The following is a 21,494-nucleotide window of genomic DNA, read 5'->3' as shown; positions in this document are numbered from 1 at the left end:
CCACCCCTCTCCCCCAAGGCCACTCCCCTACCTGAGCCCCCCCCTCTCCCCCAAGGCCACTCCCCTACCTGAGCCACCCCCTCTCCCCCAAGGCCACTCCCCTACCTGAGTCACCCCCCTCCTCCCCCAAGGCCACTCCCCTACCTGAGCCCCCCGCCCTCTCCCCCCCAAGGCTACTCCCCTACCTGAGCCCCCCCTCTCCCCCAAGGCCACTCCCCTACCTGAGCCACCCCCTCTCCCCCAAGGCCACTCCCCTACCTGAGCCCCCCTCTCCCCAAGGCCACTCTCCCTACCTGAGCCACCCCCTCTCCCCCAAGGCCACTCCCCTACCTGAGCCACCCCCTCTCCCCCAAAGCCACTCCCCTACTGAGCCCCCCCCTCTCCCCCAAGGCCACTCCCCTACCTGAGCCACCCCCTCTCCCCCAAGGCCACTCCCCTACCTGAGCCACCCCTCTCCCCAAGGCCACTCCCCCTACCTGAGCCACCCCCTCTCCCCCAAAGCCACTCCCCTACCTGAGCCACCCCCTCTCCCCCAAGGCCACTCCCCTACCTGAGCCACCCCTTCCCCCAAGGCCACTCCCCTACCTGAGCCACCCCCTCTCCCCCAAGGCCACTCCCCTACCTGAGCACCCCCTCTCCCCCAAAGCCACTCCCCTACCTGAGCCACCCCCTCTCCCCCAAGGCCACTCCCCTACCTGAGCCACCCCTCTCCCCAAGGCCACTCCCCTACCTGAGCCACCCCCTCTCCCCAAGGCCACTCCCCTACCTGAGCCACCCCCTCTCCCCAAAGCCACTCCCCTACCTGAGCCACCCCTCTCCCCCAAGGCCACTCCCCTACCTGAGCCACCCCCTCTCCCCCAAGGCCACTCCCCTACCTGAGCCACCCCCTCTCCCCCAAGGCCACCCCAACATCTGCCCCTTGGGATAGCGGCAGATGTTGGGGTGGCAGGTCCCAGTCCAACACTGAACACCCCACAATATTTCTCCATCACTACCCCCCGAGACACATAGCAACCCCACTAGGGTACTTTATAGAACAATTGCTGGAATAATGACACGTTTATATTGCCCCCCAGTGTCACCGCGCTGAATAATAAGAATAACCCCACCCAATAAAACAACTAAAAACAATCACACGCTTTCTCTTGATAAAATATACTTTTATTTCCTCATACAAAGTGAATTCTCGGGATGCAATATTTTCTTTTCTTTCTTTTTTTAAAAAAAAACCCCCAAACATCTTTCCGGTGTAAAATTAAATCTGCATTGTCCGTAGCACAAAATACAGCATTTACAATGTACATTTCTTTCTGCTTCGCTCGTCTTCTTTATATTTATTATTATTTTTTTTTTTGTAAATTTTCTTTCATATACATATATATTTCATATATATATCAATTTGCTATTCTAAGCTATTAGGATACAGAGAGAGAAAATAAAATAGAATAAGGATTTCAGTTACCCGGGCTGAATAAAACTCAGCCATGGAAGCTCGGATCCCGACTCCGGGACGCGGTGACTTACGGCCGTCTTGGGCCGACCCGGCGTTGGCCGCGGCCGAATAGTCGGCCATGGATTTATCGGCTCTGGGGCCGGAGAAACGTCCCAAGACCTGTATCCTAAATACTTATCAGATTTCTGCATAGCCATTGGGGTTTTCTCTTTAGCAGCAGTAGGACAAGTCCCTCCTTGGGCGTTTGATTAAACCACTTAGTCTTGGTTATTATAGGGGGGCCCTGACAATCTAATAGACTGGCGCCCCCGGATTTATGGCTATTCTGAGCCTCACTGGGAGCCATTTTGTGAGAAGAAGGAGGCGCAGTCGCCGGAATGAAGTCAATTCATCATGTTTAGGGCCGGTCTGTAATGAGTTAATTATAGAGCGCAGCGATGGGGCGAGGAGTTACACGGAATACGATGAGGCAACGAGGAAATGGGATCGGCACGTTAAGGAGAGTTCCCTTTATTAATTGTATTGTTGGGTACAGTTGGGAACAAGTTTATGGGGGGCTGGCAAGGCAGCTGCTACAGTACCTGCGTCCCCATAATTTCATTTTCACATTTTGTTGACATTGAACCATAAGTCACTTTGTTCCCATGAAGACGAGCGGATGGACCCGGGGGGACTCGGTGTGGGGCTTATGGGAAGGTTTAATTACACCCCCAGGATTCGGCTCTCTCTGCTGTGTAAATATATATATATACACACATATGTGCCAACGGCGGGATGGACTGAGCGGCAGTCACATGGGGCGGTCACATGATCCTATACAGTCACCCAGTGGGACTTACTGCCCCCTTACCCAAAGCTGATAGCAACCAACCCATCAGCCAATCAAACAGGCTCAATATTATGGGATTATTAAAAAGGTAGGTTGTTTTTAAGTTAAAAAAATAAAATATATATACTATTGTAGTAATGAAGGAGGTGGATCCATATGGCAGCGCCGAATGGGAAGCGTTTATGAATGAGAGAGAATGGCTCTATAAGGATACAGGCCTGGGGGGGGCAAAATTGGGGGTTTTAATATAATATAAAGCCATTTAGATGTTTTTTAGGGATTTTTTTTCTTTTGAAAGTTCTAGAGATAAAGGGGTGGTTCACCTTTAAGTTAACTCTCTATGTTATAGAACGGCCAATTCTACGCAACTTTTCAGTTGGTCTTCGTTATTTTATTTGTATGTTTTTGTAATTATTCGCCTTCTTTTTGCAGTTTTATAATGGGGGTCACTGACCCCGGCAGCCAAAAAACTACTGCTCTGTGAGGCTGTACTTTCCCCTATTCATATAACAATGTCTCTTTCAAACCACTCCCAGGTTGCTAAGGTAATATGGACTGTAGCAACCAGATAATACAGGGCTGGGGGGCCAAAATTGGGGGGTTTTAATATAAAGCCATTTAGATGCTTTTTAGGGATTTTTTTTGTTGGAAAGTTTTCACAATTCTAGAGATAAAGGGGCGGGTTCACCTTTAAGTTAACTCTTTCTGTTACAGAGCAGCCAGTTCAATGCAACTTTGCAATTGGTCTTCATTATTTATTTTATATGTTTTTTTAATTATTCGCCTTCATCTTGCAGTTTTATAATGGGGGTCACTGACCCCGGCAGCCAAAAATCTATCGCTCCAGTTTTATTGTTATTGTTATCTTTCTGTTCAGCCCCTCTCCTCCTTCATATACCAATGTCTCTTTCACACCACTCCCCGGTTGCTAAGGTATTTTGGACCCTAGCAACCAGATAACTGAAACTCCAAACTGCAGAGCTGCTGAACAAAATGTAAAATAACTAAAAAACTACATATAGTAAAAAATGAAGACCAATTGCAATTTTTCTCAGAATATTACTCCCTACATCCTACTAAAAGTTAACTCAAACCCCATTAAGACCTCAAGGAATGCCCCAAGTTGGCTATTGGCCTGGGCGCTCTTACCCAAAATGCTTTAGTACAAGTTTGGGGGCTGCCGAGGGTATGTTCTTATCTCAATGGGAAGTGACCCGTGTTGCCCCCCCCCCCCCAGTAACCTCTCCCCACGTGCCCCACGTATACGTTGGTTATACTGTTTATATATCAAAGATTGAGTCTATACGGCTGTAAATGTAACAAGAGAAATTCTCCATCCATACAAGTTACACTGTATATCGAGCTGTATCTAGTAGTGGGGCGCCCTAGCAACGGGACTGGCTCAGTAATCTCGACAACCTTTCACCAGCAGCTTCTTCAGAGTGCCAAGGGATTAGCCGGCATGTCCATTCCCCGCGACTATAATGTATCTCTTGGCCTGGATGGAACCACCATAGACAGGGGGCTGCCCTACAGTTCTAACAACTGCCCCCCCCAGGGGCAATATCGCCACGCAATGCCCAGTTCAACATGAAGTGAAACCCACAATGAGGAATATTTCAGTACCCGTAAACATAAATACCAAAGTAACATTGTGCTTTTCTTCTGTTCCATGTAATGACTATGACAAGAGCACCATTAGTGAATGCATAAATGGGTCGGGGGCCCCGGCAAAACAAACCCCCCCCCCCGGGCGGAAGGGGCAGGAATGTCAGGACTTTATAAGCAAACGACCGTACGGTTAGGCAGCTTAGTGAATTAATTGCTTAGGAATTAAAAATAAATTATAATAAAATAGATCTCTGTACATTTTTACAGGGCCGGGGGCGTTGGAGCCGCGTTTACTTCACATAACACTGCGCCTTAGTCCCAACCAAAGTCCTGTCCGGTCATTTGGTAGAACTTCATGTTAAAGGGCCGGTAGAATTCCCGCAGTCTCTGCACCACTTTGGGGTGGATGTCGGGGTGAGTTCTGCCCTTGGTTTTGCCCAGACAGTGGGGTTTGCTGCTCCCCTCGGCCTTTTTCAGGCACGGGAAGCCTTTCGTCTTGTTGAAGTAAAAGTGTTTGTCGGTGATGATCCTCTTTAGACCCAAGAAATCCTGGACCCGGCCCAGTTCCCCGGCCGGATCCGTTATGAGCCGCTCCCCGCTCACAAAAAGGATCTGGCTCATAGGGAAATACTGGAGCCAGTTCTCCAAGTGCTTGGCGTAGATGCCGATCTGGATGGCGCTCCATGATATGTCAATGAGGCCCGTAGTCCTGTTTTTGAAGGTCAGGCTCTCAAAAGTAGGGATGTCCGGCCGTTTGGACAGCGTCTGTGTATAGTCGGATATGACTCTAGTCACGGGGTCCCTCACCACCACGATCAGCTTGGCATCTTTAGACATGGCCGAGATACGCGCCGGGGCCTCCTTGGTTACAAAGTAGCTGGGGGTCTTCTCCATGGTGATCTGACCATCCAAGGTCCTGGGCATCAGATCCCTGTAAAAAAAGAATGGGGAAAACGTCACGCTATGGTAAAACCAACATTGTATCTATAACAAGAGTCCAGTTGCTATACCAATATGGCCAAAATCAGGAAGGGGTGAACTATGAGCCCCAAAGTGTATTCCATAATGATGCAGATAATGCTAGCTTGATAAAACACCCCTGTCTTGCAGTGTCACAGAGCATTATTGGGTGGGCGTTTGGACCACCCTGGTTCTTCCTAACAGCGCCATGCCATGTGTGCCATAGGAATTAAAAGAGTAGCAGGATCAGGTCCCACCATATCACAAATGGGCAAGTTGAGTCATTTGTGCAGACTCGAGATGGATCGGCCTAGGTTTCTTATTAACCACTGCTGCTTATGCACGGGGAGAGTTGTGAGTAGGTTGGGGGGGAGGCAGTTAGGGAAGGGAAGGACAGTTTGGATAGAATGCCTATTTGCTTCCAGATAATTTTGGAAGCCCATCTTGGAGGTCAAACAGAGGGAGGTTTGGGTCAACCTCTTCTTGGATCTCCTAGATATTCCTGACCACTTCTTGGATCTCCTAGATATTCCTGACCTCTTCTTGGATCTCCTAGAAATTCCTGACCACTTCTTGGATCTCCTAGATATTCCCCAACCACTTATTGGATCTCCTAGATATTCCTGACCACTTCTTGGATCTCCTAGATATTTCTGACCACTCCTTTGATCTCCTAGATATTCCCCAACCAGTTCTTGGATCTCCTAGATATTCCCCAACCACTTCTTGGATCTCCTAGATATTCCTGACCACTTCTTGGATCTCCTAGATATTCCTGACCCCTTCTTGGATCTCCTAGATATTCCTGACCACTTCTTGGATCTCCTAGATATTCCCCAATCAGTTCTTGGATCTCCTAGATATTCCTGATCACTTCTTGGATCTCCTAGACATTCCCCAATCACTTCTTGGATCTCCTAGATATTCCCCAACCACTTCTTGGATCTCCTAGATATTCCTGACCACTTCTTGGATCTCCTAGAAATCCCTATGTTTGCAGCCCTGTTATCAGCTAAGTGGGACCATGACGTTCCTACAACAACCCCCCCCTACAGAACCTGGTTATTTCAAGCCGTTTCATTACAAACTGGTTTCTGAGCTTCCGAGATAAAAAGCTTTGTAGCATTTGAAGTCGGCTGAATTGCAGGTGTTACAGCAGCAAAGAGAGAGAAATGTCTCGCCCGAGAGCAACCAGCCCAGACTAGACAGAGAATGCCAGTGGTTTCAAAGGGAGAGAGAGAGGCTTTGTACTGAGTGTGGTCCCCGGGCCGCTCCTCATAAACAGGCAAATAACATTCCGAGCCCAGTGCCGTCAGACTGACAATGTCCTTCCCTTGGAACCCTGGGTATCTCCTTCTATCTATGTATCTATAGAGTCTGGGTTGTTCTACAGACAGTGTGGCTGGGAGACACCATGCTTATCTGCACCTCCCCTGCTAGGGGCCACGCCATATAACTCTATGGACACACCCAGTTCTCCTGGAATCTCCATTCGCCTTTTTGCACTATTATCCCCCATTAACAAAGCAATTAAAGGCCATCGCATCCTTTACAGCCGCCATAAAGCAGATAAAGATGACAGATCCGGCTAAAGCTTTGCTTCCTCGCACAAATGAAGCCATTTCTGTGGCCAATTACATCCTCTTCCCTCGGATAATAATGGGGGATAACCGTGGGGAGCACATTGCTAAATTGCCTGAAATTGCTGCCAATTCTCCGTGGATTAAAGGGGCTCCACCAACTCACCTGCGCTCGTGGGGCCCCCGCCGGCCCCGGCTTTAATCAGAGAATGGACTCATCTAATGTTAATGAATCCCTGGGTTAGAATGAAATATGCACAAATCCCGCCTCCGGGTTATGTAAAGGGTAACTAAGCCCTGTTGGAAGAAGAGCTTGGGATGGAAGAGCATTATATGTTGCACAATTCTGGCTCATTATTAGGGGCGTCACACAGGGACATTCTCTTGCACCCCCTTCCAAACAGGGACACAGTACGCTGGACTTTAGACTGGGTTAATGGCACAAAATTGGTGTAGGACACCCCGGACAATGGGTCAATGGCAAAAATTGGTGTAGGATACCCTGGACAACGGGTCAATGGCACAAAATAGGTGAGGGACACCCTAGACAACAGGTCAATGGCACAAAATTGGTGTAGGACACCCTGGACAACGGGTCAATGGCACAAAATAGGTGAGGGACACCCTAGACAACAGGTCAATGGCACAAAATTGGTGTAGGACACCCTGGACAATGGGTCAATGGCACAAAATTGGTGTAGGACACCCTGGACAACGGATCAATGGCACAAAATTGGTGTAGGACACCCTGGACAATGGGTCAATGGCACAAAATTGGTGTAGGACACCCTGGACAACGGATCAATGGCACAAAATTGGTGTAGGACACCCTGGACAACGGATCAATGGCACAAAATTGGTGTAGGACACCCTGGACAATGGATCAATGGCACAAAATTTTGTGTAGGACACCCTGGATAACGGGTCAACGACACAAAATTGGTGTAGGACAACCTGGACAACGGGTCAACGACACAAAATTGGTGTAGGACACCCTGGACAACGGGTCAACGACACAAAATTGGTGTAAGACACCCTGGACAAAGGGTCAACGACACAAAATTGGTGTAGGACACCCTGGACAACGGGTCAACGACACAAAATTGGTGTAAGACACCCTGGACAAAGGGTCAACGACACAAAATTGGTGTAGGACACCCTGGACAACGGGTCAACGACACAAAATTGGTGTAAGACACCCTGGACAAAGGGTCAATAACACAAAATTGGTGTAGGACACTCTGGACAATGGGTCAACGACACAAAATTAGTGTAGGACACCATGGACAATGGGTCAATGGCACAAAATTGGTGTAGGCCACCCTGGACAACGGATCAATGGCACAAAATTGGTGTAGGACACCCTTGACAATGGATCAATGGCACAAAATTTTGTGTAGGACACCCTGGATAACGGGTCAACGACACAAAATTGGTGTAGGACACCCTGGACAACGGGTCAACGACACAAAATTGGTGTAGGACACCCTGGACAACGGGTCAACGACACAAAATTGGTGTAAGACACCCTGGACAACGGGTCAACAACACAAAATTGGTGTAGGACACCCTGGACAATGGGTCAATGGCACAAAATTGGTGTAGGCCACCCTGGACAATGGGTCAATGGCACAAAATTGGTGTAGGACACCCTGGACAATGGGTCAATGGCACAAAATTGGTGTAGGCCACCCTGGACAATGGGTCAATGGCACAAAATTGGTGTAGGACACCCTGGACAATGGGTCAATGGCACAAAATTGGTGTAGGCCACCCTGGACAATGGGTCAATGGCACAAAATTGGTGTAGGACACCGTGGACAACAGGTCAATGGCACAAAATTGGTGCTATATACAGATTTGGATCAGGCAGAAAAATACATTTAACCCATTAATGGGGCACACAAGATACAGAGCGAGGCGGCCATGGTTTAACGTGTTTATTTGCTGAGCTGGCGCCTGTACGTCACATGACTCTCATTAGCCAAACCCGCGGGTCAGAGACATTTGCTGCCCCCCAAACCTACCAACATGGGTTTTTTTTCTCTTTTCCTTTTTAAAGAGCAGCGTGAGTGTCTGGGAACAATGGCCGCCGTGCGCGGAAGGTTCTGGGAGGCACAAAACCTGACATGTCGGATCCTGCGGGGACGACCAATGTTTTGTCCTGAGAGGCAGTGGGAGATTCCTGTACCCCGCAGGTTTGTTTTCTCAACTGTTGCAATTTGTATTCAGTCCCACTAAATACCCCCCCCCCCCCAGTTTCTCATCCACGCTGTCAAGTTCTTTTTTCCCCTCTGAGCGTCTCTGTCTGCGCTGCAGGGTCCCCCACACAATTAGCCTCCGCTCTCCCCATTCAGAGACCCCCTCCCCTCCCATTCTGCCCCCCCCAATCACTTGGGCCATTGTGTTGGCTTAAGAAGCTGGAACTGGATTGGTCAGGGCCGGCTGAACCATGTGAGGACCCCCCACTGATCCCTTTATAGCAGCTTAGCCCGAAAATGCTGAGCGAGCAGTGAAAACGCATCTTTTTATTTCTAGAAAAAGCCTTTTCTCTTCGTTCTCTCACCCGCGGCTCAACTGCCCATTGCGCTAAAACAAATCCCAATCCGACGATTCGCCGACTAAAACCTGCCGAGATCACGTAGAAGCCAATGGCAGAGATCCCTTCCCCGGATGATCCGTCTTTTGCCTGCATGGGAAAAAGTTGCAGAAACAACGACTTTTTCCCCAAAAACTCGAATTTTTCAGCATAAAAAATCCCGAAACCTTTGAAGTTTTGAGGCAAAAGAAGGATCTTTCAGGGAAGGGGAGGGACCTCCTGCCCATTGCGCTAAAACAAATCCCAATCCAAGGATTCGCCGACTGAAACCTGCCGAGATCACGTAGAAGCCAATGGCTTCCCTGGAAGATCCGTCTTTTGCCCGAACAGAAAAAGTCCACGCCATTGGCTTCTATGTGATCTCGGCAGGTTTTGGTTGGCGAATCGTCGGATTCAGATTTTTAGCTGTTTGGACGCAAAGTAAATATTGAGGAAAAAAATGCGACTAAAAATCCAAATTGGGGGAAAAACTAAAATCTGAGTAAATGGCCCCCTAAGTGTTTATTGGCCATTTCTCAGCGTGAAAAATGCGGCAAATTTTGTCACCGTTTTTCTATATTGCTTAATAAATCTGCCCCTTGGGGTATTGGGTTGGACATTGGGCCAAAGGCGCTTTAACCCTTCCTGTTAACTAGAATTGGCCCTATTGTTATAGGCGAGTCCTTTGGGTTCGAGACCCCCGTCATCTATTTAAGACCCCCCCTTCTTTAGAAAAAGACACAAATAGGATGTTTTGAACACAAATAGTGGCTGTTTTCCCAATGCCCCGGGGGCTGTTTACTCGTCTGAGCAATAATTACCCCATTAGGATCATGTCACGTCCCACCTGTGGGGCAATCCGTTAGAGCCCCACTAGCTGTCAGTACTGCCCTCTTGCCCTGTTATAAACTACACTGAAGCCATAGAGCCAAGGTGGGGGGGAATAATAGAAGCGGCAGTTTGTTGGGGGTTCTATAAGCCTTTGCCAGCTGGGCACTAGGCTGGGGCAAAAGGGGCACTAAAATCCCAGCAATGATGCCTTACAAAATGCCCCCCCTTTGAGCAACATGTTCCCTTGGGTCCCAGGGTTTTACTGAACTACAACTCCCAGAATTCCTCTATTGTTGGGGGTAGAAGGGCGCTACCGGGTCACAATTAGGGCCACAGTTGGAGTTGGGAATAAAGGGCCGACCCACAGGCGCCGCTGGTTTATTTACCCTTTAATTGCCCCGTTTGTTGGATGACTCTGCAAAGGAAGCATTTTTACGATGGAATGGATCGCCTTCTCCCTGATCCCAAAGCGGGGGGCCCAATCACGCTCGTCGCTGCCATCAAAGCCGCCCCGGCCAACGCCAGGAGTCAGCGGCGCCAAACATGCCAATGTTTCTGGGCAGTTTCAACGAGGCAACAGGTGAATGAGGCTGAGAAACTCGACCCCCCCGCTCAGGGCTCGGAGACCAGAGACACTGGGGCAATAAGATCCCCCCCCACCCCGTGACCTGGATTATCCTGGCCATCTGTGCTGATATCTCACACCGTACGGGGGGCAAATCTCCCAGGCCCCACTGAACATAAGAACAGTGCTGACAACTTATCCCAATCCTTCCCCAACACAAGGCCAACTTATCTCTAAAGACCAGTCTGATGGATTAAAGGGGTGTTTTACCTTTAAGTTAACTCTTAGTATGCCATAGAACACTGCTGTCCAACTTCTGTGGTATCGAGGGCCGGAATTTTTCCGCCCTAAGTGCCTGAGGGCCAATCATAGAAGCCAGTTTTGACCACTCCCCTTTTTTAAAAAACCACACCCACTTCATACCACACCCATGTTGTCACAAGACCACACCCACACTAATGGTGGTAGCGCAGCAAAATCCCAAATGATTGGTACTCACTGTAGGGATATCCCCCATCATTCATATGTGAAAGAAATGAAAAGCACAGCCCCCCCCCAGCACATAATTAAACCCCTTAGGGACCCCCTAACAACTAATTCCAAATGCTCCCCCATAGGGCAGAGTATGGCACACACAGGCAGCATAGGGCAGACAGAGAATGGCACACACAGGCAGCATAGGGCAGGCAGAATATGGCACACACAGGCAGCATAGGGCAGGCAGAGTATGGCACACACAGGCAGCATAGGGCAGGCAGAATATGGCACACACAGGCAGCATAGGACAGACAGAGAATGGCACACACAGGCAGCATAGGGCAGGCAGAATATGGCACACACAGGCAGCATAGGGCAGGCAGAGTATGGCACACACAGGCAGCATAGAGCATATTTATTTTTTATAGTTAAAAAATTTCGTTGCCTTTCTCCTGCTTCTTGCTTGTTTTCAAATGGGGGTCACTGACCCCGGCAACCAAAACCTATTGCTCTGTGAGGCTCCAGTTTTATTGTTATTGTTTCTTTTTATTCCTTATCTCTCTATTCGGCCCCTCCCCTATTCATATCCCCATCTCGCGTTTAAACCACTGCCTGGTTGCTAATGTAAATAAGACCCTAGCAACCAGATCATTGCTGAAATGCCAAACTGGAAATCCTCTGAACCAAAAAAAAAAAAAAGCTAAATAACTGTAAAACCACTAAAAATAAAAAAAATGAGACCAATTGCAAATTGTCTCCACAATATAAATGTCTACAGTTATTTAAAGGTGGACGTCCTCTATAACCAATCACTGAACCGCTTGAATGTTGAACTATCACTCACAACTTACATGTCGCAGGGGAAAGTAGGTGGAGCTTTGCATGGGCGCAATGAAACGGTTTGCGTTGCTGATAACCCTCAAGTCTAATCTAATTACCCACAGACAACGACCAACTGCAACCTGGTTATTTCATTTGAATCAGAAGTTTTTCCTTTGTCTCAGCCAATAAACATCCACTGCGCAATGAAACAAAATCGGCCAATATCAAAATAACGAAACTTTGACACTTTTGCAACTGGGGGGGGGTCATTACCCAACACCGCCATCGACAGATTTAGAAATAAAAACCGTGCCGAGTTGATTCCAGCAAACAGCCGAATTCTTACGTATCTGCTTTCTCTCCGTCACGCTGAATATATAATAATATATATATCGGGGGGGGGGGGGCTGCGATTGGTGAGAGAATTGCCCACCCCCGGGGCAAACACTCCGAACTGCTGAGAATAAACCACTTGCGCCTGCGATGGGGGGGGGGGGGGGGGAATACTTATCTATAGAAAAATAATCTGAATTTATGTGAAGCTGCTACAGTAGCTTATTATCCAGTTGCTTATTATTATTATTATTATTATATATATTATGTGTATTATGTATAGTATGTATATTATTATATATATAATCCTGTATATTATGTGTATTATTATGTTTATTATTATCTATATTATTATCTATATGGTGTATATTATTATTATTATTATCTATATTATTATCTATATGGTGTATATTATTATTATCTATATTATTATCTATATGGTGTATATTATTATTATCTATATTATTATCTATATGGTGTATATTATTATTATCTATATTATTATCTTTATGGTGTATATTATTATTATCTATATTATTATCTATATGGTGTATATTATTATTATTATCTATATTATTATCTATATGGTGTATATTATTATTATTATCTATATTATTATCTATATGGTGTATATTATTATTATTATTATTATCTATATTATTATCTATATGGTGTATATGATTATTATCTATATTATTATCTATATGGTGTATATTATTATTATTTATATTATTATCTATATGGTGTATATTATTATTATTATTATGTATATTATTAATTGGTGCCTCCCTGAACCTCCCCCCCCCAAAGACCTTAACATCAGAAACTTCTTTTTCTGGGGCAAAAACAAGAAACAAGTGAATTCGGGGAATAAAGAGACTTCGTACAAAGACGGAGAAGACAAATAATCATTCGTTTAACTTGAAACAACTTCATTGTGTTTATTTAGCATTAAATGTCTTTTCCCAAATGTTCCATCAGAGCCGGAGGGACAGACCAATACTGAGAGTCATGGGGGGGGGGAACTTTATATTGTGCTGATTATGTTATAATAAAACTTCAACAAAAGGTTTTTATTGCGAATTTCATTCTACGTTAAACCGAAACTATAAAAAAAATAATTTTGACATCTAAATAGAAAAAAAGCACTTGGGGGTATTGGGTATCGGGGGCAGCGAAAGCGAAACAACTTGCCCTTTTTGGGGCATATTTATCAGTTTGTGAATTTAGGGCTTAATAGATAAAAACTCCCCCACGTTCTATTCATTCCAATGGGATTTACAGAAGCGTATTTATCAAATTAGTGATTTTCACCCATTGATAAATACGTTTCTATAAATCCCACAGAAATGAACAGAACGTGGGGGAGTTTTTTTCTATTAAACCCTAAACTCACAAACTGATAAATCTGCCCTTTGAAATCGGGAAACTTCAGGAAAAAAAAAAACGTGGAGACGAATTTATTTATTTTTTAAAAAAATAAAGAAAATATTTGTAAGTAAAAATTGAAAAATTGTATTTTAAAAAATACAATTGAAGCTTTTAATCAATGAATATGAAATAATAACAATATTATTTTTATTATTATTAATAATAATCTATATTAAATGTACAGTTTATTATGGCAAATCGTTACTATTAATTACAATGGGAATAAACCCCTAATTACTCGCTGGCACCCCGTAAATACACAGAATGGATTCGGCAGGGAAATTCCAGTTTCAAAATCAAACACAGAAACTGCTCGAGAGACAGAATATCCGATAATCACAGGGTTCTGACAATGGAACAGGAGTTAATCAGTTCAGGAGTCAGAACCAGCAGTTCGAAGAATAACAGCATTTACAAATAAATGTAAAATTTATAAAAGTCTCATATTGTAATATTCATATTTAACTATAGCAAAAGTAGTTTTGGGAGTACAGGATCCCCTAATATCCCTGTACAAATGGGAGCCTGGATAAACAACACCAGCTCCGACTCATTTTCATAAACAAATTCACAAATACTGTTACAGGTATGGAACCCGTTACCCAGAATGCTCAGGACCAAGGGTATTCCGGATAAGGGGTCTTTCCGTAATTTGGATCTCCATACCTTAAGTCTACTAAAAAATCATTTAACCATTAAATAAACCCAATAGGGCTGTTCTGCCCCAATAAGGGGTAATTATATCTTAGTTGGGATCAAGTACAGGTACTGTTTTATTATTACAGAGAAAAGGGAATCATTTAACCATTAAATAAACCCAATAGGGCTGTTCTGCCCCAATAAGGGGTAATTATATCTTAGTTGGGATCAAGTACAGGTACTGTTTTATTATTACAGAGAAAAGGGAATCATTTAACCATTAAATAAACCCAATAGGGCTGTTCTGCCCCAATAAGGGGTAATTATATCTTAGTTGGGATCAAGTACAGGTACTGTTTTATTATTACAGAGAAAAGGGAATCATTTAACCATGAAATAAACCCAATAGGGCTGTTCTGCCCCAATAAGGGGTAATTATATCTTAGTTGGGATCAAGTACAGGTACTGTTTTATTATTACAGAGAAAAGGGAATCATTTAACCATGAAATAAACCCAATAGGGCTGTTCTGCCCCAATAAGGGGTAATTATATCTTAGTTGGGATCAAGTACAGGTACTGTTTTATTATTACAGAGAAAAGGGAATCATTTAACCATTAAATAAACCCAATAGGGCTGTTCTGCCCCAATAAGGGGTAATTATATCTTAGTTGGGATCAAATACAATGGTTTGTTTTATTACTGCAGAGAGAAAGGAAATAAATGGATAACGGGTTTCCATATAAGGGGTCCGATACCTATATTTCTTTAAGGCTATTTGTTTTTAAGGGAATAAAGTGAATATAGGCTTTACTACTGTAAAGGGTAAATATTCCCTTAATGGTTGGGTAAATGTGCTGCTTCCCATCTGATACCAAAATCCACAGAACTGACACTTCTATTAGGAGTTAGAAGTCATTTGTAACCAGGGCACAGAGAGGGACAATGGAAGGGTAACTGCTAAAAACACACGGGGGCAGCTGGTAACTCTGCACCCCCCTATGTACTCCTGATCCCCAAATTATTTATATTTTATAAAGATTTTAACCTGATCTCATGACCCTAATTTACAGACTGACCCAGTTGTTTTCTTGGAATTGGGTTCTACAAAGGTAACAGTGTTCTGGATCTTCTGAGGGTAGAACCCTGATTCCAGGAAACTGCCCTTCAGGCTGGGCCCCCTTAGCCCATAACAAGGTTACAGATATATAGAAACATTGGGGTAACAGTCACCCCACTATAGTTCCAGGGGTACCCAGGGCACAAATAAGCACTCACCCCAAATCCCCCCCTAACTGGCCTTCAGGCTGGGCCCCATTAGCCCATAACAAGGTTACAGATATATAGAAACATTGGGGTAACAGTCACCCCGCTATAGTTCCAGGGGTACCCAGGGCACAAATAAGCACTCACCCCAAATCCCCCCCTAACTGGCCTTCAGGCTGGGCCCCCTTAGCCCATAACAAGGTTACAGATATATAGAAACATTGGGGTAACAGTCACCCCGCTATAGTTCCAGGGGTACCCAGGGCACAAATAAGCACTCACCCCAAATCCCCCCCCTAACTGGCCTTCAGGCTGGGCCCCCTTAGCCCATAACAAGGTTACAGATATATAGAAACATTGGGGTAACAGTCACCCCGCTATAGTTCCAGGGGTACCCAGGGCACAAATAAGCACCCCAAATCCCACCGTTTCCCACAATGCACTGAGAGCAGGAGGTCGGTACCTGCCGTACAGTTTGTGTTATACAATCGCCGCCCTATTACAGACAAGTTATTATTGGGGGGTCGGGGTGCTTAGCACCAGTCCCACGTTGGCTCCATCCCAAAATAACTCATTGATTGCAAGTTGAGCGCAGAATTTGGCAGCGAATACGCGGATAATTCAGCCCCCCCCCTCACACACGGGGCATCTGTTAAGTGTTATGGTACTTATAATGTTTATAGAAGAAATTAGATTTGTAATAATATAGTGGGGATATTACAGCTCCAGCTCTGTATCATGTGCAATGGGAAAACTCCCAGCAGCCTCTGGTAGCCCCCAGCTGTATCCTAATGCTGGGAGTTGCACTTCAACAACAACTCAGTGGCTCCACTGCTACTATAGGCACCATCTCTCCCTACTATACCTGCTATCCCACAGCCCCAGTCCCTTCCCAGAGGCTATTATCCCACTGCTACTATAGGCACCATCTCTCCCTACTATACCTGCTATCCCACAGCCCCAGTCCCTTCCCAGAGGCTATTATCCCCCCACTGCTACTATAGGCACCATCTCTCCCTACTATACCTGCTATCCCACAGCCCCAGTCCCTTCCCAGAGGCTATTAACCCCACTGCTACTATAGGCACCATCTCTCCCTACTATACCTGCTATCCCACAGCCCAGTCCCTTCCCAGAGGCTATTATCCCCCCACTGCTACTATAGGCACCATCTCTCCCTACTATACCTGCTATCCCACAGCCCCAGTCCCTTCCCAGAAGCTATTATCCCCCCACTGCTACTATAGGCACCATCTCTCCCTACTATACCTGCTATCCCACAGCCCCAGTCCCTTCCCAGAGGCTATTATCCCCCACTGCTACTATAGGCACCATCTCTCCCTACTATACCTGCTATCCACAGCCCCAGTCCCTTCCCAGAGGCTATTATCCCACTGCTACTATAGGCACCATCTCTCCCTACTATACCTGCTATCCCACAGCCCCAGTCCCTTCCCAGAGGCTATTATCCCACTGCTACTATAGGCACCACCTCTCCTACTATACCTGCTATCCCACAGCCCCAGTCCCTTCCCAGAGGCTATTATCCCACTGCTACTATAGGCACCATCCTCCCTACTATACCTGCTGTCCCACAGCCCCAGTCCCTTCCCAGAGGCTATTATCCCCACTGCTACTATAGGCACCACCTCTCCCTACTATACCTGCTATCCCACAGCCCCAGTCCCTTCCCAGAGGCTATTATCCCCCACTGCTACTATAGGCACCATCTCTCCCTACTATACCTGCTATCCCACAGCCCCAGTCCCTTCCCAGAGGCTATTATCCCCCACTGCTACTATAGGTACCATCTCTCCCTACTATACCTGCTATCCCACAGCCCCAGTCCCTTCCCAGAGGCTATTATCCCCCCACTGCTACTATAGGCACCATCTCTCCCTACTATACCTGCTAACCCACAGCCCCAGTCCCTTCCCAGAGGCTATTATCCCCCCACTGCTACTATAGGCACCATCTCTCCCTACTATACCTGCTATCCCACAGCCCCAGTCCCTTCCCAGAGGCTATTAACCCCCACTGCTACTATAGGCACCATCTCTCCCTACTATACCTGCTATCCCACAGCCCCAGTCCCTTCCCAGAGGCTATTATCCCCCCACTGCTACTATAGGCACCATCTCTCCCTACTATACCTGCTGTCCCACAGCCCCAGTCCCTTCCCAGAGGCTATTATCCCCCCACTGCTACTATAGGCACCATCTCTCCCTACTATACCTGCTACTATCCCAATGCCCCATACAACACCCAGTTCTTGGCACTACATTACTAACAACCCAAGGAACAGATAGTACAATACACAGATACACAGGCTGCACTACTATTAATAACTCATGGTGACAGGAGAAGCCCCGGGGCCCAGTCAGACATAAGTATCTCCTGTAAGTAATTACCTGGGCTGGAGGTACCTGGTTATTCCTACTGGGCCCATTTGCCTGTACCCCCTACATTCCCCACTCTGGGCCAGTCAGTTCCACTACACTCAGCAATACGGGGGCCACTGGGGGCCATTTAGGCACAAAGCTAAAAGGTGACAGAAAGCCAATCAAAGTCCATATTAAGCCACATGAAAAACTTGTAGCGGCCGGTGCGGCTTCCTCCCTACATTAACTCATTCATGCCCAGAGATGGGAAGTGGCCAGTGGGGCCCAGTAAGTGGCGCTTGTGGCTAATGTCAATTATTGATCCTTTTCTCCGGCCAATTCCGCCCTGAATTAACTTAATGATTCCGTCCCGACCTCGTCTTCCTCCCTTTCTACTTTCCATTAAGGCTGCTCCCAGCGAGGACCCAGTAACCCCCCCACCCCACCCACCCATTACCGAGGCTACTGGGACTCCCAGGGATTAACCTTTTCCCTGCCACAGATAAACTGCAGATTTTAACATCTTTTTACAAAGGAATGAGTCAAACCCTGGTCTGATGGAAGCCCCCCCCCCCCAAGCGCCGCTAAAAGCCCCTTCTCTCCTACCCACACAAACCAATCAAAGGCAAAAACTTCCCCACATTTTATTCATCTATTTTTTTTTTAAATTCTGTATTTTTTTGTAAAATATGAATAAAATTCTGACACTTCAAAAGGAATTTTTAACCCCCCCCCCCAATAAATCAGTTTCATCTTTACGTTGCCGAGATACGGCAGAATTTATCAGTCAGATCCGAGGGGGAATTCTGGGAATATTTCCGCTCATTATGAACAAAAACATCAAAGTCGTCACCGACAAACAAAAATAAAAATCAAGGGGAAGTTGAACCAAAAAAACATTTATTATGAACTGAGAATTCGCAATTGAAACTGAAATTAACAGAAACAACCGACTAAACCCGAACTTGGAATTTATTTTACAACTAAAAGATCAGTTTTCTGAATTGTAAAACTTTATTTCTTCGTTCAACTCTCAGATTTATAAATTTGATTCTAATCTCATTTTTGTTTTTTATTTTGTATTATCTTATATTATTTCTTACAATTCTTTTTTACGCTGTTAAAGTTTTCCGCAGACATTTTTATTCTGCCCAGCGACTGCGTTTATTGCAATTTCCCCTTGAACTGATTTTACGCCTCGGTCTTTGGGAAATAAACTGAAAGTGTAAATTGGATCATGAAATTTCTAGAAGTTTATTTTGGAATTTATTCTAAATTTTGAAAATGGTGCAAATGAAATCCGGAGGGGTTTAAATACAGAAGTGGGGACGCGGCCCCTTCGCCCCTACGGGGAGTTAATTTCCCCCCTACGGGGAGTTAATATCCCCCCAACTAGAATTTATTTTTGCCTCAGTTTCTGATTTTTCCAATAATTCCCAGAACAAACTCCTTTTCAGACAATTCCGAGCGCAATTCCAGCTCTCAGTTCCCAGACTGCCCAGCAGGGGCCACTGTAACCCCACTCTCTCTCTCACTATTTCCAAGGTGTTAGAGCTCCATACAAACAGTTTATTTGCCCGAATATAAAAAATGTCACTTTTACAAATAATCTCAGTGTTTATTGTTGAAATTTTTTTTTAAATTGAATTTTCAAAATTTACAATTTGAGCCAAATCTCAGCCTCGCCCCCAGCCAGGGTTACGCCGACCCTATTGCCAATATTCTGTTTGTGCAGCTCAGATATTCAGGGAATTGCGAGAGCGCTAACGCTGAATGAGACTGCACACAAATGCCGTTAGGAAGAGACGACAGTTACAAAAATCAATAATTTGTTTCTTAATTTGGGGCAAGATTTCACCCAAATCAATATTTTTACAATTAAAATTAGAGTTTTTGTTGTATTTGTGCCAGTAGGTTTCCCTTAGAAAAAGAGAATAAATTTGCGGGGGGGTTCGTACAGAATATTCCTGGAATAACACGAAACGTGAATGGAAAAGGGGGTTTTGCTGAGTAGGTGAGACCCCCGGGGGGTGACAAGGGGCAGCTGCTGAATTCTGAATCCCCCCCCCCCCATACAGATGAGCAGGTTATTAGTCCGACAGAGACAGAGAATCCCGCTGCCTTTGAATGGGGGTCTGGATATGACCCTTTACTAAAATCCTTAGTAAACAAAACACTAGATGGTGGGGAGTCCCAGCAGGTGAGCGGCAGCCCAGCCGAGGTGGCCGCTCAGTACAAACCCCTGACACTAAATGAACCGACAGAAGTTCCGACTAAGTACAAAATGTAGGCGAATCCACTCTTTTTCTGACTCCTGAATGACTCCCTATTTTCTTACATGGTTTATAGTGAATTATTTGCACTAGACAGGGGCAAATCCTGTGACTGCAGGGGGGGGGGGGGCAATTAATGAGCAACTGCAATATAAATTGAGAAATAAAAGGTTGGGGGCCCCAGTAATATGAGGTTGTGCCAGTGATACAGCCCAGGATACGGGGGGGCTACAGTGGGAATTTGCACCCCCTCTCTGCCCGAACTCAGGGAGCTGCCTGGGGGCAGATGAAGGTGCAGGGGGTGAGTACATTTTGCCCTGGGGTTATTGGGCAGAGAAATGAGGGTATTTGGGGAATGGGGAAGAGAAGCGAATTGTCGGGTTCGGATCTTTTGGGCCGCACAGAACTAATAAAGAGTAAAGAAGTTCGGGGGGACTCACCTGTACCAGTCCAGGCCCTTGTCATAGTTCCGGTCGAAAAAGTGGGGTTCGGCCCCCACAGCCCTGATGTCAGGATGGACCCTGAGGAACTCCAGCAGGGCTCTGGTACCCCCTTTCTTTACCCCAATGATAATGGCCTGGGGCAGTTTCTTGGTTCCGGAGCCGCTGTAGAAGCTGGAAATGGACGTGTCCTCCCCGGGGGCCCGGGGCTCGGCGCGGAGCAGCACTTGGGAGAGGAGCCCGGGCTGCGCGGAGGGAGCGGAGGGTGCGGAGCCGGGGAGGGAAGCGCAGGGGCCGGCGCAGGAGTAGAACATGTAGAGGCAGAGGAAGAGCATGGTGCACAGGGGCAGAACGATCCTTCTTCTCACGGGGGGCACGGGGTTGGCATCCATAGGGGCATCATCCAGCAGCACCCCCACCCAGGGACCTACTCCTTCCGCAGCTGTAGCCAAATCCAACCTCTGCGCATCCCGCCGGGCATCCCTGGGCACAGGGCAGGGCTCACAGCCGGGCTCTCCATAGATCCGGGGACATGGGCACCCTACTGCCAGCTTCCTGTGGGCATGGGCACCCCAATAGCAGATGGGATCCTGGGGTGGGGTAAGTGCACCCTAATTCCAGCTCTGTACAGCCCTATCCATAGGCAGCGACTGGGGGGCTACTGTTCTACCCCGCTGGCAACCATTAGTCCGACTCAGGAGCGATTTCCCTGCGACCTTCTCCGAGTAACTGCAGCGCTCAGACTGGCGGATCCCTCCCCGCCTCCCTCACCCCTCAGCCCCAGGGAGGGGCCCCCCGTCACCGCGCCGGCCAATCACAGGCGGCCTCCCTATGATAATTAGCCATTTGTTGGGAGAGGGACCCAATGGAGAGGGGCCCCCGGGGGTCACTGGGCCCTGGATTGGCTGCGGGCTCTATAAAGGGTCGGGGAGTCGGTGAGTCGCTCAGTCTGTGCGGAGGGAGAGAGGCAGTCGGAACCGGCAGTCTCTCTCTGTATATATACATTTATATACTCATACGTACGTG

At 46.6% G+C, this 21,494-nt stretch overlaps 1 protein-coding gene across 1 annotated transcript; it reads right to left on the bottom strand.

The window, feature by feature from the left end:
- Positions 1-1,143: 1,143 nt before the first annotated feature.
- On the bottom strand, positions 1,144-21,225 carry LOC116408044 (heparan sulfate glucosamine 3-O-sulfotransferase 3B1-like). Its single transcript, XM_031894795.1, has 2 exons — positions 20,469-21,225; positions 1,144-4,824 (listed from the first exon to the last, which is right to left on the bottom strand). The coding sequence occupies exons 1-2, from the start codon at positions 20,858-20,860 to the stop codon at positions 4,206-4,208; spliced, it is 1,011 nt and encodes a 336-aa protein (XP_031750655.1). The 5' UTR covers positions 20,861-21,225; the 3' UTR covers positions 1,144-4,205.
- Positions 21,226-21,494: the final 269 nt, after the last annotated feature.

This window comes from Xenopus tropicalis, chromosome 10 (genome assembly GCF_000004195.4).
Source record: "Xenopus tropicalis strain Nigerian chromosome 10, UCB_Xtro_10.0, whole genome shotgun sequence".
Classification (NCBI taxonomy): Eukaryota; Metazoa; Chordata; class Amphibia; order Anura; family Pipidae; genus Xenopus; species Xenopus tropicalis.
Note: the sequence above shows the minus strand (reverse complement) of the source record. Positions and strands in the feature narration are given on the sequence as shown.